This window comes from Bufo bufo, chromosome 4, assembly GCF_905171765.1.
Source record: "Bufo bufo chromosome 4, aBufBuf1.1, whole genome shotgun sequence".
Classification (NCBI taxonomy): domain Eukaryota; kingdom Metazoa; phylum Chordata; class Amphibia; order Anura; family Bufonidae; genus Bufo; species Bufo bufo.
In genome coordinates, this window is record NC_053392.1 from 217934585 (window position 1) to 217958211 (window position 23627).

The window sequence follows — 23627 nt, forward strand, 5'->3', positions numbered from 1 at the left end:
AGCAGGTCCTCAAGCCTACTGCTCGTTCCCCACCTCTGGAAGACAAGGAGGAACAGTGGATCTTAAATCCGCTTTTAGCCGTCAGCTACAGTGTCACCTTGGCTACTACTTCTGGAAGTCCCTCCTGTTACCGGTGTAGCCACCCTCCCCAAGGTGCAGCACACTGAGGAAGGTGACACTGCTGGAATCGGGGTGGGCAGAAACAGTCTGGGTAAGTATATTATCTACCTCCCCTGCTGGCCCCCCCTGTGCCTGAACCGCCCCTTCTCCTGTGTTCTCTAAGTGAACACAGGAATATATGTCGTTTCTCCTAGACATTAGCCCATGTAACTGGTGACTTAGAGTTTCTGTCCCACCTCCAGTCCCTGGCCCCATCCACTCCCTGCGAGCCAGTCCCGGCTGTCGCATGTCTCCTTGGGCGGCCGCCGCTTTTCTACTCGGGGCATCGGTACGCCTGCTCCCGGCCTCCTTGTTTCCCAGTGCACTCCGCTCCGCTCCCTTCCTACATCGCCGCCGCAACTGAAAGTTCTTCTGGTCGGCCCCGCCTGTACTCGAGGCCCCTGCTCTGCGGCCTACTAGGCCGCATCTCCCAGCATGTTTCGGAGGTGGCATCTGTATTTTCAGAGCACTAAAATTTCGCGCCCATGCCTTCGCCCCACCAGCTGCCCAATAAGCTCTGCCCCTGCCTTCTGCTTAACCCCTTCCTTGCCTCAGTACTACTGTGCTGAGTAAAGAGCTTACTGGGCTTTCTGCTGAGGCTTACAGTGCTGGTTATTAGTACAGATGGATGTGGGTTCAGTTTCCCTAGCTCTGTTTTGTAAGAATTGAACTGTATGTAAAAAAAAAAAATATATATATATATATATATATATATATATATTATATTATATTATATATATATATATATATATATATATATATATATCATCTATAATTATATATAATTATAAACTCTTGGAGCTATCTGGTCCTTCAGAACCTAGTTCCCACGCCATTCTGTAGGCAGAATTTATTTACCCTACCGCTGGATACATACGTCCTATAGCATAAGTGGAATCCTGGCACTACCGCTCGATACTGCACTCCCTGTAGCCTACCCTCCTTCTATTGGCGGAGTAGTTACACTACCACTGAATTCCGTGAGTCCTGTCACATTCCCTTCCCTCCTCAGGCAGAATATGTGCGCTCACCACTGGACCGTGTACATTCTGTAACATTACCCTCCTTCCATAGGCGGAGTAATTGCCTTTGTACTGAATGCCGTACAGCCTGTAGCATTTCCCTCCTTCCATAGGCGGTGTACTTGCACTACCACTGGCTGCTGTACAGCCTGTAGCATAGGCGGAGTAATTACCCTTGCACTGGATACTGTACAGCCTGTAGCATTACCCTCCTTCCATAGGCGGAGTAATTGTCCTTGCACTGGATGCCATACAGCCTGTAGCGCTACCCTCCTTCCATTGGCAGCGTAATAGCACTACCACTGGATACTGTACAGCCTGTGCCATTACCCTCCGTAGAAGGAGTAATTGCACCCCCACTGGGTTCTGTACGGCCTGTAGCATTGCCCTTCTTTCTTAGGCTACTTTCACACCTGCGTTCAGGTGTCCGCTCGTGAGCTCCGTTTGAAGGGGCTCACAAGCGGCCCTGAACGCAGCCGTCCGGCCCTAATGCATTCTCAGTGGAGGCGGATCCACTGAGAATGCATCCGCCTGCCAGCGTTCAGCCTCCGCTCTGCTCAGTGAGCGGACACCTTAACGCTGCTTGCGGCGTTCGGGTGTCCGCCTGGCCGTGCGGAGGCGAGCGGATCCGTCCAGACTTATAATGGAAGTCAATGGGGACGGATCCGCTTGAAGATGACACCATATGGCTCAATCTTCAAGCGTATCCGTCCCCCATTGACTTTCATTGTAAAGTCTGAACGGATCCGCTCAGGCTACTTTCACACTTTTAAGTTATAATGCAGACGGATCCGTTCTGAACGGATGCAAACGTCTGCATTATAGGAGCGGATCCGTCTGATGAAACATCAGACGAACCCGCTCCGAACGCTAGTGTGAAAGTAGCCTTAGGTGGAGTAAAGCACTTCCACTGGGTACTGTGCGGCCCGTAGCATTATCCTCTTTCCATGGGCAGAGTAATCTACTATCGGCGGAGTGTTTACATCCCATTGGTTCCTATACGTCAGGTATCATTGCCCTTCCACTGGATACCATACGTCCTGTTGCATTAACCCCTCCGCAGGCGGAATAATTACTCTCATACTGGATATCATCTGTCCTGTCGGCTTTCCCCCTTCTATTAGGGGACTAGTTGCACCACAATTGCGTGTTAAGAGATCCTGTAGCATTACCTTCCCCCCCATTGACAGAGTATTTGCGCAACCAGTAGTGCTTGGGGGACCCTGTACATCTTTTCGGCTCCCCTCTTTCCGTCAGCGGAGTAATTCAACTACCACTGCAAACTATTCCTCCTATTACATTATCAGTCTTCCTTGGGTAGAGTAATTGCTTCAACATTGTCTACCGCAACTACTCTCATTTGTTCCTTGTTGCATGGCATCCCATTCCATGGGTGGCCTATTGGCTGGACATGGTACAATCGCCTTATCCCCTGTCATAGGTGGTATTTTGGCACTACTGCTAGATACTGTGACTGCTTCACACTACCCCTTTCCTCAGGTAGTCTTAGTTTGAATTGGTGTCTGGCACCTACGTGGCAGCCTCTGTCTTCCAGGTCGGCCTGTAGCTCTAACAGGCCGTTGGTATACCTCATACCTTTCCTCGCGCCTTGAGTCCCTGTGAGGGGCAATCTCATTTGGTTGATTGTCATTGGCACGCCCGGCATCCACATTCCTTCGGTAGGTGGAACGTCTGCTCTGATTTCGGTAGGTGGAACGTCTGCCAGTTTTCCTTCCTTCTCAGGTGGAGTGTTGCTCTAGCACCAATTCTTGGTGGCTATTGCTGTTGTCCGCATTTTCAGTTGGAGTCCCTCCTTTGACCCTAGAGGCCATAGTTGTTGCTATCACCCCTAAGTGCTGGTTTTCTACTTAGCCGCATCGGCTGCTTCTACTTCTCCCCTTCCGCAGGGTGAGTAGTTGCACTCCCTCACATTCTGTTACTGCCTGCTCGGCCAGTGTTCATAGCCATTGGGTTCTCGTATGCCCCCTTTCTGCTGTGGGATGCCTGCGTGGGTGGTGTTGGTTCTGTTACCAGTCTCTTTCTGGGACTTTGTGGCGTTCGGGGTCCACACTCCCTTCCTGGCGCAATATTTGTCCTATCTCTGGTTCCTGTCTGCAGCTTCTGATTAGGTCTGCCAGTTCAGGCAGCCTTCCATGGAGTATCAGATGGCTTCTCTCCTCTCTTGTTCTGGAATTTAGGGTCTTCCTCTACATGCCTTTGCTTAGCACATTGGCTTTTTCCTGGGGGAACATTCTTAAGAAGAAACCCCCTTGGCTGTAGGTCTGAAGGGGACGTTTTGGATCCCGGAGGACACTTTCCCTGTCAAGTTACTACCCAATTTTTTTTGTCAGTTTTGGGTCGGTTCCACTGCCTTGTCCCCTTTGGGTTTCTTCACTCCCTCAATATTTTTTTTTCTTGTGGGCCATTCTCATGCCTGACTTCCAGGTTCTCTAGCCCTGACTTGTTCATCATGGTCCCGCTGGAGTGTTTTTCTCTTCTGGCAGTCCAGTATGGTGTGTGGCGCCTTTGCCTTAAGGCATCACTACTTCTTCCCCCATGGGGGGGCAAGTTTTGTCACATCTGCAGTTCTTTGGACCTTAATATCCAGATGCCATTTTCAGTTTGTTGTATTCCAATCAGAATTCCACTGAGTATATATATATTTTTTTTTTTAACTGGGGTTTTGATCCATGGGCATCACTCCTTAGCAGCCATCTTGATCCAGGCTACGTATTTCTCTCCTGTATCTTCCGCGATCGCCCCCCGTTGCTTTTGGTGACTGTCTTCATTCTTGTCCACCTTGTGGATATTCTGTGTGCCCTCCACATCTTCTGAAGTCTCCTAAGCCGTGACTTATATTCCCTGGGCTGTTCTTTCTTTCACCCAGCCGGAGCCTCTGTGTATTCAGCCGCTCTCTGGCTGGCCTTCCGGGGAATGGGTCTTCCTGTCCTTTTTCAGGGTTCCTGGTGTGACTTTCTATGCGGGGCCTTAATACCGGCCTTGGATTCGTTCTGTTTTTGTTCCCTCCCCATGGTACTGCTCTTTAATGTCCTATGGTCTTCTGTGACCCCCAATGATACGAGCAAGAAAATACTATTTTTAAGTCGAGCATGAGCCGCAGCAGCAGTGTGCGGTCAGAAGCAGCAGCACATCCATCTACAGTATGTGTAGGAAATAATATGGGACATGGGGAAAATAATATGCAAAGATGTGTCTCCCAGAGAAGCAGAACCATCTCGCTAATACCACCTATTGGAAGATATCTCTTTGCATATCAGTTTGCATTTAGGAAGCCAGTGAAATATAAAAACTATGTATGCCGTATATGTCCACAGCCCACAATAGCAATGTTCTTTTTTTTTTCTCTGTCAGCATGTATGTTGTTAATTCTTTCTAGGGCAAAAGATACTTTTCACTAAAGGAGCTGAGTCTGCTATCCTTCCTAATGCCAAAAGTGGAGAAATCGATAGAACAAGGCTGCATGTAGATGAATTTGCTTTAGTAAGTTTTATTTCTGCCATACATTTCTATGTTGTCATTAACCCTTTCACGACTGCAATCTGTATATATACGTGATAGCTGCACATGCCCCGTGCAGCTACCACGTGTATAGACGTCAAGCCAGCTCTTTAATCCAAGCGCTGCAAAGCGCTTGGATTAAAGCTTCTGCCCCTGCCCTGGTGCTGTCACGGACAGCATACAGGCCAGTAATGCCAGCAAGGGGCCAATCAGAGTGGCCCCTTGCCGGCAATCGATCCGATTGGTTAGTCTGTGCAGACTAACCAATTGGATCGCGGCAGTGTTAAAATGCCGGTTTCAGGCTCTGATCTGCGCTCTGCAGATCAGAGCCTGAAAGCCGATAGTGTTCCTCATGCCCCCCCGATCTGTGCCCCTCCAAGCCCTTAGTACCCCTCTGTGCCCCGACGATCTGTGCCCCTCTCCTGCGCTGATGACATGCGGTCCGCCCCCTGCATTAATTTTTCAGCCGCCCCTTCTGCCCCAGCCTTCCTCGATATTGTGGGCAGCCTCCCGAACCCCCCCCCCCTTTCCAGCGCTGCCCCCCCCCATCCCCCTGCTGTGTGCGATGGCGGCGGCTCCATTACTGAGCCGCCGCCATCAGCAGAGAGTGTCAGCTCTATGCTGACACTCTCCTGTAACCCCTATAGATGCCGCGGTTGCGGCATCCATGGGGTTAACAGAGGGAGGGAGCTCCCTCTCCACCATCGGGGCTGCAGCGCTGTGATTGCAGCACCCGATGGCTGCCATGGCAACCGGACGCTTTGCAAAAGCGTCCGGTTGCCATGGCAAAGGCGTCCAGTGCTGCCACCTACAGGCAATCTGGAAGTACTATACTTTGGAATGCAAGAGCATTGCAAAGTATAGTACAACTATCAGCCCCACTGGATCTTCAAGATCCAAGAGGGAACTGATAAAAAAAAAGTGAAAATAATAAAAGTAAAAATAAATAAAAATGTAAAATTAGAAAAAAGAAAATTGCCTTTTCCTATAAAAAAATGAAAAAATAAAATACACATATTAGGTGTCACCGCGTCCGTAACGACCATCTCTATAAATATATCACATGATAGACCCCGTCCGATAAACACCATAAAAATAAAATTAAAAAATCAGTGCCCAAAAAGCTATTTTTGTCACCTTACATCACAAAAAGTGCAACAGCAAGCGATCAAAAAGGCTTATGACCCCCAAAATAGTACCAATCAAACCGTCACCTCGTCCCGCAAAAAATGATACCCTATTTAAGACAATCGCCCAAAAAATAAAAAAGCTATGGCTCTCAGACTATAAAGACACTAAAACATCATTTTTTGGGTTTCAAAAATGCTATTATTGTGTAAAACTTAAATAAATAAGAAAAAGTATACATATTAGGTATTGCCACGTCCGTAACGATCTTCTCTATAAAACTATCACATGACCTAACTCCTCAGATGAACGCTGTAAAAATAAATAAATGAAAATTGTTCCAAAACAGCCAATTTTTGGGTCACCTTGCCCCATAAAGTGTAATAATGAATGATCAAAAAATCCTATGTACCCAAAAATGGTACCAATAAAAACCTCAACACTTTCTGCAAAAAATGAGCCCCTGCACAAGACGATCGGCACAAAAATAAAAAACATATGGCGTTCAGAAAACCAATCCAGCACAATCTACCTTCCAAAAACCGTATGGCATTCCTTTCCTTCTGCGCCCTGCCGTGTGCCCATACAGCAGTTTACGACCACATGTGGGGTGTTTCTGTAAACCGCGGAATCAGGGTAATAAATATTGAGTTTTGTTTGGCTGTTAACTCTCAATGTGTTAAAGAAAAAAAAATTATAAAATGGAAAATCTGCCCAAAAAGTGAAATTTAGAAATTTCATCTCCATTTTCCTTTAATTCTTGTGGAATGCCTAAAGGGTTAACAAAGTTTTTAAAATCAGTTTTGAGTAACTTGAGGGGTGTAGTTTCTACAATGGGGTCATTTATGGGGGTTTCCACTATGTAGGCCCCACAAAGGGACTTCAGACCTGAACTGGTCCTTAAAAAGTGGGTTTTGGAAATTTTCTTAAAAATTGTAAGAATGGCTTCTAAACTTCTAAGCCTTCTAACGTCCTAAAAAAATAAAATGACATTTCCAAAATGATGCAAACATAAAGTAGACATGTGGGGAATGTTAAGTAATAAATATTTTATGAGGTATGACTTTCTGTTTTAGAAGCAGAGAAATAGAAATTTGGAAAATTGTGAATTTTTAAAAAATTTTGGTAAATTTGGGATTTTTTCATAAATAAAGGTGAAATATATTGACTCAAATATATGACTATCATGAAGTACAATGTGTCACGAGAAAACAATCTCAGAATGGCTTGGATAAATAAAAGTGTTCCAAAGCTATTACCACATAAAGTGACGCATGTCAGATTTGTAAATTTTGACCTGGACACTGGGGCATCAATGACCCTTGGTCATGAAAGGGTTAATAACCAGTTACCATGTTCACAGCATTTATATGTCTGAAAATGTAATTCAACTTGGTATGGGTTCACAGAAAATGTTTATGAACCCTCTGTCCCAACAGAGATCCCTTGGCAGTTATAGGAGCTTTGCCTCCACTACACACTCATAGTAAAAATAGTTTCCACCAGTCATCAGTAAAAACCTTCCCTCATTAGTTACAGCAGCGCCCCCAATTTTACTGCTGCTACTGAAGCAAACCCCTATTCACACTAAGGGCAGGCTCTCCCGCTTTACCATAACAGAAGATAACAGAGACTAATCATCAGTGACACCTTCCAGGTTCCTGCCTGTGGGTGGAAGCCGACGGAATGAACGAAAACCTGGTGGCTAGGCCAGTTTTCAAGTCGCCAGGGTGACTGGGCTAGGATTAGCCCTGCACTGAAAACCTAATTTAGTATTACAGTTATTTCCTATACCATGCAGACATTGGGGCACATATATCAGTCAATCGATTACAAGAAGAATGTCAGAAAATATTGCATATAGTATTTTAGTATTCCATTATGCCAGGTATTTGTGCCAAAGAAAGTGTTGCAGATGGCGCCACTTTTGCCACAACTTCCAGTGTGTAATTAAAATGTGACTCGGAGCCCAGATATTCTTCATATATCATACAGAAAATTATATATTTTCATATGCTGGTGTTTTTTTTTTGTTCAAAACACAATGTTCTGCTGATCTATGTACATTCTTCTAGAAAGGGCTTCGTACATTGTGTGTGGCTTACAGGAAGTTCACACCGGAAGAGTATCGGGAAATAGACCAGCATCTCCATGATGCCCGTACTGCATTACATCAAAGGGAAGAGCGCCTGGCTGATGTATTTGACCTGATAGAAAGAGATCTGGAGTTATTGGGAGCAACTGGTGTTGAAGACAAGTAAGAACCCCTACATGGATATTTTCAAGGATTCATATGTTATGTGAAGAGAATTCTTAAATAGATTTGTCGGCAGTAGAAATACCTTATATACTGTATGGAGCTTAACTCTTTCCTTTTCTCTATCATTGGTGTGTTTTTAATACATAAAATCTAATGCCTCTCTGGAATTTGATTTAGGCTCCAGGATAAGGTCCTGGAAACAATTGAGGCACTCCGTTTGGCAGGAATAAAAGTGTGGGTGCTGACAGGCGATAAACACGAGACGGCGGTCAGTGTCAGTTTATCCTGTGGACATTTCCACAGAACCATGAATGTTCTTGAACTTGTTCAACAAAAGTCAGACCATGAATGTGCTGAGCAACTACGACAGCTTGATAGGCGGTAAGTGAACAAATACAGTCACATTTGGACTATAGGTCTTCAGTGTCTTTCTGTCAAAACTATTGGCTAATCCCTTTGCAAAGCACAAGTTCATTGTTGAAGGTTATGGACATATTTTGGAGCCATTCTTTGTTATTGGTTTAAATGTATTTTGGACCAAAAACCATTTTTCTTGTAGTTTTCAATTACAAATTTTGTACCGTTTGACTTATGTACCATATTTTCCGGCGTATAAGACGACTTTCTAACTCTAGAAATTATTTTCAAAAGTCGGGGGTCATCTTATACGCCGGGTATAAGGTATAAACTCAGATCCGATGGTATATTCTAACCCCCAGGCGTTCCCATGGTGACGGGGACGCTTGCCTAGGGGTTAGAATATATCATCGGATCTGAGTTTTGACATGGACACTTGCCTGTCCCTCCCTCCCCCCTGTGCTGCAGCGCCCAGAATCCTGGATCCCAGCGCCGCCCCTCTCTTAATTTATTCACTGTAGGGCTGCTACAGCTTCACAGCGCAGCGATGTATCAGCCACTCACAGCAGTAGAATATCTAAAGACTAGTCCTTAACCGGCAGTAACTTGAACTTTAAATTAGCGCTATGATCTTTATTACCTTACAATGAAGCTCCGGTAACAGGCAGAGCGGGCGACGGCGTAACGTCACTCACTCATGTGACGCGCCTGCTCCACCCACTTTATGAATGAAGCAGGCGCGTCAGGTGAGTGAGTGACGTTACGCCGTCGCCCGCTCTGCCTGTTACCGCAGCTTCATTGTAAGGTAATAAAGATCATAGTGCTAATTTAAAGTTCAGGTTACTGCCGGTTAAGGAATAGTCTTTAGATATTATACTGCTGTGAGCGGCGGGGCCGGTGTATTGGGAGACACTGTTATGGGGGAGAACTGTGGATGACACATATAGCATAAGATGCTATATAGTGTCATCCATAGAATCCCCCCCCATAGCAGTGTCATCCACAGATACCCCTCCCCATAACAGTGCCATCCACAGATCCCCCCTCCCCATAGCAGTGTCATCCACAGATTCCCCTCCCATAACAGTGCCATCCACAGATCCCCCTCCCCATAACAGTGCCATCCACAGATCCCCCCTTCCCATAACAGTGCCATCCACAGATCCCCCCCTCCCCATAACAGTGCCTTCCACAGATCCCCCCCCTCCCCATAACAGTGCCATCCGCAGATCCCCCCTCCCCATAACAGTGCCATCCGCAGATCCCCCCTCCCCATAACAGTGCCATCCGCAGATCCCCCCTCCCCATAACAGTGCCATCCGCAGATCCCCCCTCCCCATAACAGTGCCATCCGCAGATCCCCCCTCCCCATAACAGTGCCATCCGCAGATCCCCCCTCCCCATAACAGTGCCATCCGCAGATCCCCCCTCCCCATAACAGTGCCATCCGCAGATCCCCCCTCCCCATAACAGTGCCATCCGCAGATCCCCCCTCCCCATAACAGTGCCATCCACAGATCCCCCCTCCCCATAACAGTGCCATCCGCAGATCCCCCCTCCCCATAACAGTGCCATCCGCAGATCCCCCCTCCCCATAACAGTGCCATCCGCAGATCCCCCCTCCCCATAACAGTGCCATCCGCAGATCCCCCCTCCCCATAACAGTGCCATCCGCAGATCCCCCCTCCCCATAACAGTGCCATCCGCAGATCCCCCCTCCCCATAACAGTGCCATCCGCAGATCCCCCCTCCCCATAACAGTGCCATCCGCAGATCCCCCCTCCCCATAACAGTGCCATCCGCAGATCCCCCCTCCCCATAACAGTGCCATCCGCAGATCCCCCCTCCCCATAACAGTGCCATCCGCAGATCCCCCCTCCCCATAACAGTGCCATCCGCAGATCCCCCCTCCCCATAACAGTGCCATCCGCAGATCCCCCCTCCCCATAACAGTGCCATCCGCAGATCCCCCCTCCCCATAACAGTGCCATCCGCAGATCCCCCCTCCCCATAACAGTGCCATCCGCAGATCCCCCCTCCCCATAACAGTGCCATCCGCAGATCCCCCCTCCCCATAACAGTGCCATCCGCAGATCCCCCCTCCCCATAACAGTGCCATCCGCAGATCCCCCCTCCCCATAACAGTGCCATCCGCAGATCCCCCCTCCCCATAACAGTGCCATCCGCAGATCCCCCCTCCCCATAACAGTGCCATCCGCAGATCCCCCCTCCCCATAACAGTGCCATCCGCAGATCCCCCCTCCCCATAACAGTGCCATCCGCAGATCCCCCCTCCCCATAACAGTGCCATCCGCAGATCCCCCCTCCCCATAACAGTGCCATCCGCAGATCCCCCCTCCCCATAACAGTGCCATCCGCAGATCCCCCCCCCCCATAACAGTGCCATCCGCAGATCCCCCCTCCCCATAACAGTGCCATCCGCAGATCCCCCCTCCCCATAACAGTGCCATCCGCAGATCCCCCCTCCCCATAACAGTGCCATCCGCAGATCCCCCCTCCCCATAACAGTGCCATCCGCAGATCCCCCCTCCCCATAACAGTGCCATCCGCAGATCCCCCCTCCCCATAACAGTGCCATCCGCAGATCCCCCCTCCCCATAACAGTGCCATCCGCAGATCCCCCCTCCCCATAACAGTGCCATCCGCAGATCCCCCCTCCCCATAACAGTGCCATCCGCAGATCCCCCCTCCCCATAACAGTGCCATCCGCAGATCCCCCCTCCCCATAACAGTGCCATCCGCAGATCCCCCCTCCCCATAACAGTGCCATCCGCAGATCCCCCCTCCCCATAACAGTGCCATCCGCAGATCCCCCCTCCCCATAACAGTGCCATCCGCAGATCCCCCCTCCCCATAACAGTGCCATCCGCAGATCCCCCCTCCCCATAACAGTGCCATCCGCAGATCCCCCCTCCCCATAACAGTGCCATCCGCAGATCCCCCCTCCCCATAACAGTGCCATCCGCAGATCCCCCCTCCCCATAACAGTGCCATCCGCAGATCCCCCCCCCCCATAACAGTGCCATCCGCAGATCCCCCCTCCCCATAACAGTGCCATCCGCAGATCCCCCCTCCCCATAACAGTGCCATCCGCAGATCCCCCCTCCCCATAACAGTGCCATCCGCAGATCCCCCCTCCCCATAACAGTGCCATCCACAGATCCCCCCTCCCCATAACAGTGCCATCCGCAGATCCCCCCTCCCCATAACAGTGCCATCCGCAGATCCCCCCTCCCCATAACAGTGCCATCCGCAGATCCCCCCTCCCCATAACAGTGCCATCCGCAGATCCCCCCTCCCCATAACAGTGCCATCCGCAGATCCCCCCTCCCCATAACAGTGCTATCCACAGATCCCCCATGGCAGTGGACCCACCATCTTTTCCCAGCCCCTAGTAGTTCCTATGTGGGAAACTGGGAATGTGAAAAAAAAAAAAAAGATAGGTTACCATGGCAGCCAGGACGCTACTGAAGCCCTTGCTGCCATGGTCAGTTCCCTGGACTGGAGAAGATCGTCATGGAGACAGGGAGGGCTTAGCAGGCAGGGGTAGTCTTATACGGCGAGTATAGCCCAAACCCTATATTTTAAATGGAAAAGTTGGGGGTCGTCTTATACGCCCAGTCATCTTATACACCGGAAAATATAGTAACTTCTTTGAGTAGTTACAGTACTTGCCATGCAGCAGATCTGACTGTCAGATGCTTCAGTTGCCATTTTATCTCCCTCTACTGAACAATCTTCTAAGCTGATTGTTCTAAGAAGATTGTTCAAGAACGGAGAGGGGGGCTAGAGATTGAGCAGTCAGACAACCAGTTCTGTAGCTGCTTTTTACTGTGAAACAATGAAGCTGTAAAAGCCAACAAAGCAGATTTTTCTCGCCCATATTCATTGGGGGACACAGAAACCGTGGGTATAGCTATGTCCTCTAGGAGGCGTTGACACTAGTAAAATCTGTTAGCTCCTCCCCTGGCCGCTATACCCCCTTCAGACTGGAGAGAGAGCTTCAGTTTTTTCTAGTGTCAATAGGAGGCAAGACCTCCCTGCTCTGGGGAGGCTGCTGAAGATTTTTTATTTTAGTTTATTATTTTTTTCTCTTCTTTTAGGTAGGAAACAGTGGACGCCTCACCTCCCTGTTCTCCTGGGGGGAGCACGCCAGCGTTGGTCCGCCACGCTGCCTCATCCCCCCACAAGAAGACAAGGTGGACCAGGGCAGTCTCGCTCCCCTGCATCCCGCCAGCCAAGGGGTCACCTAGGTCCACCAAAGAGAAGACCCTCCCGCCATACCAGACTCCTGCCACTCCGGTGCCAGCTGCTGAGGAGGTGACCCTGCTGGAGAATGTGACCTTATGGGCCCACTTATTGAGGGTGAAGAGAAGAGGAGGAAGATGAGGTGAGTACACGAGACTAGGTGAGTATGTTAACCCTCTCCCTCCCTCCCTATTTGGCAAAGCACCGGGCTCTCTGCTTCCCCCTCCCTCCCCACGATAACTGGGCCAGACACCGGGCTTCATTTATCCTAGCCCTGGACCTCTGGTGGATTCCCTCCCCTCTGTGCCGACACAACACGGGCACATAGGGGGTTAATGGACTTTTTCTCCTACAGGCACTGCTCCAGAAGAGAACCGCCAGCACTGTGTCTGGGCGCCGTTAAATTTAGGCCCCGGCTTCACTTTGGGCCTACTTCTTCCTCCGGCCCATGCGGCATTGTCCACGGCCGGAGGGCGCATTCAAATGTCACATACGTCCCAGGCGGCGCACTTCCCCCTCTGTGCCCCGGCCGGCCTGACAGTCCAGCGGGGGTACATTCTGGTCGGCCGTGTCCATAACTTAGGCCCCGGCTTCGCAGCCTACTAGGGGGCAGGGGGCTGCTTCGGTCTGGCGCGAATTCTTCCCGCCTTACTCCCCTCTCCCCCAGTAGCCCGCATAGCCCCGCCCCCGGTTTTTCAAGGCAGTTAACCCTTCCTGGCCAGCCATCTCTTGAGGCTGGCGCAGGATTATGCATATCTGCAAGGCAATGGGTTTTTACTGCCGCTGATTTAACCCCTTCCTGTCTCTTGTCACCTGAGGCTGGGCATCCCAGTTTTATTTAATAATAAAGTCCATAAAAGATTCGGGTCCTGCCCCATCAGGCCTCATCGCCGCAGCACCGCCCTGTCTGTCAGACTGGGTCCGTGTCCTAGCACGGACAGAGGTTCCCAATCCACCCTCCAGGGTCGCTTTATTGGTATTCTCCACCTGTGTAATCCAATGGTGGACCTCCGGACCTTCCCAATCACCCTCTGGGCCGTTTGGTTGATAGGCACCACATGCGCAATCCAATGGACCTCCGGACCTTCCCAATCACCCTCCGAGGTCGTTGGGTCACTACCTGCGCAATCCACTGGTGGATGTCTGGACCTTCCCAATCACCCTCCGGGGTGATTTGGTTGATAAATCACTACCTGCGAAATCCACTGATGGACCTATGGACCTTCCCAATCACCCTCCAGGGTCATTTGGTTGATATTCTCGACCTGCACAATGCAATGGTGGACCTTTTGGACCTTCCCAATCACCCTCCGGGGTCATTTGGTTGATAAGCACTGCCTGCGCACTCCAATGGTGGATCTCCAGTCTTCCAAATCTCCCTCCGGGGGTCGTTTGGTTGATAAAGCACCGCCTGCGCAATCCGGTCTAGAAGTTCCCATTCCACCCCCGGGTAGTTTGGTTGATAACTCCCACCAGCGAGCCTGCGACTGCTATGGGCAAGATTCTGAGAGGTAAGACTACACACAACGGGCCAGAGCAGGATATTTTCCTCATCGGTCACCTCCACACCCCCACCCTTCCTCCCTAGGGTCACGCTCAGAAGCACCCTCCCTGCCTGGAAAGGTTCGGTCCGAAGGGGGGATCAGTGGTTCGGTCTCTCCCGTGATTCCGGTGCGATCTTCCAAGATGGCGTCCGAGGTAGACAGCAGTACTTGTCGTATGCATTACCCCCTTCGTTAGGCGGTATATTTGCACTACTACTGGATGCAGTACTCCCTTGGATATTACCTCCCTCCATTGGGGTCTATTGCACTAGAACTGTTTCAGTGTCGGCAGTAGGCGTTCCCCCTTTTAGTAGGTGGTGGAACTGCATTCCCACTGGGGACAGTACTTACTGTATGCATTAGCCTCTTCCATAGGTGGCACTATGGCATTATCCCTGGTTCAGTGTTTACTGTATGTCTTACCCCCTTACGTAGGTGGGGTATTGATACGGGACTCTCCATATGCCTTGCCCTTTCCGTAAGAGGCGTATTCTCTCTACTTGGATTCAGTTCCTGCTAGATGCATTTCTGCATTGCCACCCTTCATGGTGGAGTACTTGCACTACGACTGAGTGCAGTGTTTGCCATAAGCATTACCCCCTTTCTTTGGTGGGATAATTGCAACATTGCCCCTTCCACAAGTGATGCACTACCGTGAGTACATATCTTGGATGTTGCACTTCAACTACACCATGGCTATAGGTGCCTTAGCTTCTTCTACAAGTAGAGCGTAGCGAGTATCGTTACTCGCTGGTGCCCTGTATTCTTCTTCTATTGGTACTTCGGTGCCGCCAGTAGATACTGTGCCTGTTTCCACGTTGTGTCTTTTTCCTTCGGTGCCAGTTTGGGGCATGAATATGACAACCTCTCTCCTCAGGGGGTTGCCCAGCGCCACTCATGTGTCCTAGCGTCCCCCATCTCCATGGTCCTCCACTGTTCCAATATGTGTCTTCAACAATATGTAGTGCGTACACCATGGCACGTAATATTGTGATTACGTTCCAGTAAGTCGAGTGTTACACTGACTCTATATTCTCTTTCCACCATTCCTGATGTGGGAATTGGTTGTGCTGGCACTCTGGTTTAGCTTTGCAGCCTGTTCTCCTCCGCTGGTGCGGATTTTACGCTGGTACTAGCGTTCGCAGTCACTGCAGTGGGGCATTCCCTCAGGTTGGGGTTTACCCTGACGCTGGCTTGGTGGTTGTTCCTGTTCAATGCCCTTCCCAGGTGGAGTGTTTAAGGTTAGCTCTCCTTCCCTGGGGCAGTATGATACCGTGGCTTCTACCGGATTCCTCTACTCTGCCCCTCAGTTTGTGCTGGCGGGGCATGATGCGGCTCCTACGGTATGGGGGTCCTGGAGTAGCTATTACATACTCTGGCTCCTCCTGCACGGCTCCTTCGTCAGGTGACGGATTCTTCTAACGCCGAATTCGGTGGCGTACGCTGCATGGCCTCCTCCTTAGGCAGAGTATGGCACCGCCACTATCATCCGGTGGCTACTTCTATGTAGTGCCAGTCTCAGATGGGGAATGGGCTTGGCCCTGCCCCTTTTTCCTTCCGTCTTTTCCTTCTCTGGCTCAGGGTTCACAGCCACTCCGCAAACCTTGTTAGCTCCTACATTACTACCGTATTTTTCGCCCTATAAGACGCACCCCCCCCCCCCCCCCAAAAAGTGGGGTGGAAATAGCAGTGCGTCTCATGGGGCGAATGCAGCATTTTTCCGAATTTTCAATGATACGCCGCAGTGACTGTATTCTACTACACGGGCCCCGCTCACTGTATATAATATCTATAATTGTAGGCATTGTTAATATATAAAAGTTCAAGGTAATCAGCGCCTGTACACCGTACTTACAAGCGCTCGTAGCAGAGAGGAGGGAGGACGGGCGCTGGCAGCGTGAGTCACTACGTCACGCGCCTGCGCCGCCCACTTTATAAATGAAGCAGGCGGCGTGGGCGCATGACGTAGTGACTCACGCTGCCAGCGCCCGTCCTCCCGGCCTGCCTCCTCCCTCCTCTCTGCTACGAGCGCTTGTAAGTAATACAGGCGCTGATTACCCTGAACTTTTATATATTAACTGCCTACAATTATAGATAAGATTATAGACAGTGAGCGGGGCCCATGTAGTAGAATACAGTCACTGTACGGGCCCCGCTGTCATTATAAAACCAGATGCGACCCCCACCCCCTGTATTGGGGGTCATTCACACCGCAGGGACACTATTATGGGGGGGATCTGTGGATGACACATAGCATAAGATGCTATATATGTCATCCACAGATACCCCCCATAACAGTGCCATCCAGAGACCCCCCATAACAGTGCCATCCAGAGACCCCCCATAACAGTGCCATCCAGAGACCCCCCATAACAGTGCCATCCAGAGACCCCCCATAACAGTGCCATCCAGAGACCCCCCCATAACAGTGCCATCCAGAGACCCCCCCATAACAGTGCCATCCAGAGACCCCCCCCATAACAGTGCCATCCAGAGACCCCCCCATAACAGTGCCATCCAGAGACCCCCCCATAACGGTGCCATCCAGAGACCCCCCCATAACAGTGCCATCCAGAGACCCCCCCCATAACGGTGCCATCCAGAGACCCCCCCCATAACGGTGCCATCCAGAGACCCCCCCATAACGGTGCCATCCAGAGACCCCCCCATAACGGTGCCATCCAGAGACCCCCCCATAACGGTGCCATCCAGAGACCCCCCCATAACGGTGCCATCCAGAGACCCCCCCATAACGGTGCCATCCAGAGACCCCCCCATAACGGTGCCATCCAGAGACCCCCCCATAACGGTGCCATCCAGAGACCCCCCCATAACGGTGCCATCCAGAGACCCCCCCATAACGGTGCCATCCAGAGACCCCCCCATAACGGTGCCATCCAGAGACCCCCCCATAACGGTGCCATCCAGAGACCCCCCCATAACGGTGCCATCCAGAGACCCCCCCATAACGGTGCCATCCAGAGACCCCCCCATAACGGTGCCATCCAGAGACCCCCCCATAACGGTGCCATCCAGAGACCCCCCCATAACGGTGCCATCCAGAGACCCCCCCATAACGGTGCCATCCAGAGACCCCCCCATAACGGTGCCATCCAGAGACCCCCCCATAACGGTGCCATCCAGAGACCCCCCCATAACGGTGCCATCCAGAGACCCCCCCATAACGGTGCCATCCAGAGACCCCCCCATAACGGTGCCATCCAGAGACCCCCCCATAACGGTGCCATCCAGAGACCCCCCCCATAACGGTGCCATCCAGAGACCCCCCCCATAACGGTGCCATCCAGAGACCCCCCCCCATAACGGTGCCATCCAGAGACCCCCCCCATAACGGTGCCATCCAGAGACCCCCCCCATAACGGTGCCATCCAGAGACCCCCCCATAACGGTGCCATCCAGAGACCCCCCCATAACGGTGCCATCCAGAGACCCCCCCATAACGGTGCCACCCACAGACCCCCCCCCCCCCTCCCATAACAGTGTGACGTTTTCCATATTCCTCCTTCTACTGGTGAATTCTACCAGTTGGTCTTGGGTGTACTACCCGTATCTACAGCTACCCCTCTTGAGACTTGACTAATGATTGCCATGTCAGTCCGATGGTAGTCATGCCTTTTCATTACACATTCCGTGGCTAGACTACGAGACTCACCGCGCCAGGCGGAGCCGGGGTGCTGTCACGACTCGCCACTGTTGATGGAGTTTCGTTCTTGGAACGGAACACCCCTTCTACTCTTCCTCCTCGAGTCATACTGCACCCGAGGCAGGATTCCGCTCTTCGGTGTCACGGCTCACTCCACCAGAGCGGTGGGCGCGCAGTTGTGCAAGGCGGCTACTGTCCTCCTTATGTACATTCACAAAATTTTGCCAGATGCATACTTATGCATCGGCGGACGCTGCCTTAGGCCGCATAGTCGTGCAGGCGGCAGTTCTTAGTTGCCTGCAGGGGGGCTTGCTCCATGGGTCTGTAGTTTTTCCCACCCTGTGGACTGCTTTCGGACGTCCCACGGTTTCTGTGTCCCCCAATGAATATGGGCGAGGAAACGAGTTTTTGTTAAACTTACCAGTAAAATCTCTTTCTCGCTCTTCATTGGGGGACACAGCACCCACCCAGTATTATTGTCTGGCCACAGTTGTGGCTGTTGCTGGTTAGAACCCCGTTGGGTCTTTGTGCATGGTTGGTGTTCCATGTTTTTCTTTTGGTTGGCTTGCTTCTCCTACTGCTTCTCACAAACTGAAGCTCTCTCTTCAGGCTGGAGGGGGTATAGCTGCCAGGGGAGGAGCTAACAGATTTTACTAGTGTCAATGCCTCCTAGAGGACATAGCTATACCCATGGTCTCTGTGTCCCCCAATGAAGAGCGAAAAAGAGATTTTACTGGTAAGTTTTACAAAATCTCGTTTTTAATAATAACCTTAAGATATTTTTCTTTGACCAAAAATAAATCTAGATCAATAAGATGGCTCCAAAGGTGTCCATGGCTGTGACACCTCCTGCATTTCCCATATGATAACAATTCTGGAGCATTTTTTCATATAGCTCTATGATGTGCCACAGTCTGCATTAAAGGTCCAAGAGAGTGTTAACAGTTGGGGTGTGTCCCTGCACAGTGTGACATTGTCTAATTAGTGCTGTCAGTGTCAAACTGCAAGGACACCACAACTAGTAATGCCCAAATGAACCGTTTATTGCAGACTGTTGGCAACTCACAAATTTCTAGCAGGACTAATAGAGGAATTGCACAACATAGTCATAAGAATAGATGCTCCAGAGTTCTTATTACATGGGGAGTGCAAATAGATGCTAAAACAGACATGTCAGGAGAGGTGACGGGTCCTCTTTTTAAGTGCTGGGGAACAACAGTTGATTAACAGTTCTTAATTTGCATGTTAAAATAATTTGATCTCCCATATTTATTAAAATCAAACCCTTGTTATATTTGTCTTACTTAGACTGAAGGAGGATCATGTGATCCAACATGGCCTAGTTGTTGATGGAGCCAGCCTTTCTCTTGCACTCAGGGGACATGAAAAACTATTCATGGACGTATGTAAAAACTGTTCTGCGGTACTGTGCTGTCGAATGGCACCATTACAGAAAGCAAAGGTATGCTAACATTACATTATTGCTAAATAGTCAGAACCTGGGTATTTGTAGTTTTTCTATTCTCCGTTTTACTAATGTGAAGTAGTTTGGTGCATAATGTTTATCGTCACTCCCTTTATCTCCTTTGTTTCCAGGTAGTAAGGTTATTCAAAACCTCTCCAGAGAAGCCAATAACCCTTGCCATTGGTGATGGTGCAAATGATGTTAGCATGATACAAGAAGCCCATGTTGGAATTGGTGAGTTCATCATTTCTTTTGTGCACGGGACCGTTTCTTCAGAATATAATTCATGCTTTGAAAGTACAGTGATGAAGAAAAGTATCAAATTATTGTAATTTACTCAGATAATAAGTAGCAGATTGCTGAAGCCTTATGTACTAGTTACTCTAATCACAGGTACACAGCTCCCTTTGTATTCATGCTTTGGTTTATTTCTTTCAGGAATCATGGGTAAAGAAGGAAGACAAGCTGTAAGGAACAGTGACTATGCAATTGCGAGGTTTAAATTCCTCTCAAAACTTCTTTTGGTGCATGGCCACTACTACTACATTAGAATAGCAACTCTTGTACAGTACTTTTTTTATAAGGTATGTACATGGTTTTAGTACAGTTATTAAGACCCACAATAAGCCTTCTAGGATTCCCACATACATGTACTTGGGTCAACTCATCCTACTGCGCCATGAGGGCCAGTGACAATTCAGTACAAACAGTGATCAGAGATGGCTTGGCAACTAAGCAGTCCTACAGGGGACCAATCGCCGTTTTCTGTGATTACTGTGAAAGATCTGATTGGGGTGTACTATTTAAAATGTGTTGTCATTGAAATGGCGTATGTGTGAAAACATGGCTTTAATTTCGCACAACCTGCTGTACGTTTGAGTTTCACACTTGAAGGCAACCTAACCTGTGAAAGATTTCTTCGACTATGACAAGGTTGTTTTTTTCTGTTACCACTGTGCAGCATGACTTTGTTGGCTTTTGCACAACAGTAAAGCATTTAGTCTTTTGGGAAAGTCTTTAGTAAAAATAAATGCCTTTTTTCTTGGCGTCATAGATGTGTTCACTGACAAATGACCATTTGTCTGCCTGTCAGCTGATTGCTGCTCTGTTGACACATGGAACTGTTTGAGTAACAGTGTTTTACTGGTACTTGGCCTGTGTAAAAGGGAGATAAATGTACTTAAAGGGGTATTCCCATTACAGACAATGGGGGCATATCGCTAGGATATGCCCCCATTGTTTGATAGGTGCGAGTCCCACCTCTGGGACCTGCACCTACAATGAGAACGAGGCAGGGAACTGAACTGTGCAGCTGCCCTCCATTCATTTCTAGGGGGCCGCCGAAAATAGACGAGCGCTGGCTTGGCTATTTCCGTCTGCCCCATAGAAATGAATGGGAGCAGGGCCCGCCTGTGCACTCCTATTCACTTCTATGGGAGCAGCGCTTGGTGGTGGACGGACCCTGGGAAATCCGGGGTCCTCCAGCCACAGCTCTCCCCACTCCTTTCTCCTTTTAGGTGCGGGTCCCAGAGGTGGGACACGAACCTATCAGACAATGGGGGCATATCGATGCCCCCATTGTCTGTGATGGGAATATCCCTTTAAAGGGAATGCGTGCAATACCATCCATGGCCAACAGACAGGTGCTGTGCTTTTTCTGGGGAAAAAGACAAGCAACCCCTGGAATAAATGAAACTTTAAAAAAAAAAACTTCAAATTAGCTCCTGAATTACATGATGCTTGATCACTACAATGCATAAATGGTCTGTCCGAGTACGGCCTCACCTACTTGTATAAACTGTAGTTTTGCTTTTATGTTTTTTTTTTCTTTTTAAAAATGGCTTATGCATAAAAGTAGAAAGAAAAAGTACACATAATTGGTATCACAGTGCCTGTAAAAACCTGAACTACAAAATGATCATGATATTTAACCTGTATGAGTGCTGTTCAAAAAGTCAGACATACCCCAAATGGTACCAATGAACATATGAGCTTTTTTTTTTTTTCTCTATTGAACAACTGTGAGACTGATTTCTCATAGTACGTTGCATACATTACATATCATGTAACAATGATCTTGGACTGAGTTCACATGTGCATTGTCATTTCCGGTTTTCTGTTCCATCATACAAGCAGAAAATAAATTAATAGAAGAGTGTGATCTGTCATGTGGTGTCTGACAGAACCTGATTGGCTTATAACGGGTCCCTTCATGATGTCCAGTATGACAGAAGCCATAACAGGTTTCAAGCAGATGTGAACTCTGTCATGATGATTGACTGGTAAATCTGGCCTTTAATTTTTAAATATAGAAAATGATATTACATGTAGTACAAATGTTCATTAAAGTTTTTACTAATTTCTAATTAACATTGTCATTTTCCTCTTTCAGAATGTGTGTTTTATCACACCACAATTTTTGTATCAGTTCCTTTGTTTATTTTCCCAGCAGGTAAGAGCACTATTACTATTAAGTGTCCTGATTTTCCTTGCTTTGTTGTCTAGCAGCTAGTGCTATCTTAGGTTACAAACGAAAAATATCCACTTAAAGGGAATCTGTCATCCTGATTTTGGACTATTATCTACAGTAATACATGATTAGTAATGCGGATAAGGCTACTGTCACATTAGCGTTTTAAATTCTGCTATTGAGATCAGTCATAGGATCTCAATAGCGGAAGAAAACGCTTCCATTTTGTCTCCATTCATTGTCAATGGGGACAAAACTGAATGAAATGTAATGCACCAAAATGCATTCTGTTCAGTTTGGTTGCGCTCCGATCGCGGACGAGATAACGCTGCAAGCAGCGTTTTTCTGTCCACGATGTGGTGCACACAATGTAAGTCAATGGGCACGGATCCGTTTTCTCTGACACAATAGAAAACAGATCCGTCCCCCATTGACTTTAAATGGTGTTCATGACAGATCAGTCATGGCTATAAAAGACCTAATACAACCAGTTCCGTTCATGATGGATGTATGCGGTTGTATTATGGTAACGGAAGCGTTTTTGCAGACCCATGACGGATCCACAAAAAACGCTAATGTGAAAGTAGCCTTAGGGTACTTTCACACTAGCGGCAGAGGATTCCGGCAGGCAGATCCGGCAATCCAGACACAAACTGATGGCATTTGTCAGACGTTTCCGGATGCGGATCCGTCTGACAAATGCATTGAAATACCGGATCTGTCTTTTTGGTGTTATCTGGAAAAACGGATCCGGTATTTTATTTTATTTTTGTATTTTTAACCTCTTAAGGACATAGGGCGTACAGGTACGCCCTTGTTCCCTGGTACTTAAGGACACAGGGCGTACATGTACGCCCTGTGTATTTTCGATCACTGCCGTGCGGCTGGCAGTGATCGGAACCCGGTGCCTGCTCAAATCATTGAGCAGGCACCTAGGCTAAATGCGCGGGGGGGTCCCGTGACCCCCCCATGTCGGCGATCGCGGCAAACCGCAGGTCAATTCAGACCTGCGGTTTGCTGCGATTTCTGCAGTTTCTGGTCCCCGCGGTCCCTGACCGCGGGGATCAGAAACTTTATATGCCTAAAAAAAGTTTTATTCACCCCCCCCCTGCACCCCCGAATGATTTTTATGGTGGCGGGAGGTGCAGGGGGAGGGTTGCGGGCGGTGCGGGAGGCGGGCGGTGCGGCAGGCGGGATCGCGATCCCCCGCCCGCCTCCCCTTGAAAATTCATTAGTGTTCAGTGGGTATACCAGGGTGCCAGCACATTGCTGGCACCCTGGTATAAACGGCTGACATCTGCGATGCGATGTCAGCCGTTTAACCCTTTCCATACAGCGGTCCATACGGACCGCTGTATGGAAAAGGTTAACAGCGCAGGGAGCTCCCTCCCTCTCCCATCGGGGGGCTGCTGTGCCTTTGCAGCCCCCCGATGGAGAGGGAGAGAGCCCCCAGACAGCCCCCCGAGAGATCCCCTCCTTACCCTTCCCCGTCTGCGAAGTTCTGAGCAGACGGGGAAGGTTCCCATGGCAACAGGACGCCTCTCAGGCGTCCTGCTGTCCATGGTGCTGAACAGATCTGTGCTGAAAGGCATAGATCTGTTCAGTGTAAGTAAAATACAGTGCAGTACAATATATATTGTTCTGTACTGTATTATACAGACATCAGACCCACTGGATCTTCAAGAACCAAGTGGGTCTGGGTCAAAAAAAAGTGAATAAAAGTGAAAAAAAAGTAAAAATCAAAAAACACATTTATCACTGATAAAAAAT

The 23627-nt window shown here is 49.3% G+C and overlaps 1 protein-coding gene across 4 annotated transcripts in view; it reads left to right on the forward strand.

Moving 5' to 3' along the window:
- Window positions 1-23627, forward strand: part of ATP11B (ATPase phospholipid transporting 11B (putative)) — a 177486-nt gene that overhangs the window by 97040 nt on the left and 56819 nt on the right. For all 4 annotated transcript variants that reach the window (XM_040428283.1, XM_040428282.1, XM_040428281.1 and 1 more), the window contains exons 17-23: window positions 4579-4682; window positions 7904-8085; window positions 8266-8469; window positions 19231-19384; window positions 19519-19621; window positions 19826-19971; window positions 21780-21839. In XM_040428283.1, coding sequence (XP_040284217.1) covers window positions 4579-4682; window positions 7904-8085; window positions 8266-8469; window positions 19231-19384; window positions 19519-19621; window positions 19826-19971; window positions 21780-21839 — 953 coding nt within the window. The remainder of the gene's footprint in view (window positions 1-4578; window positions 4683-7903; window positions 8086-8265; window positions 8470-19230; window positions 19385-19518; window positions 19622-19825; window positions 19972-21779; window positions 21840-23627) is intronic.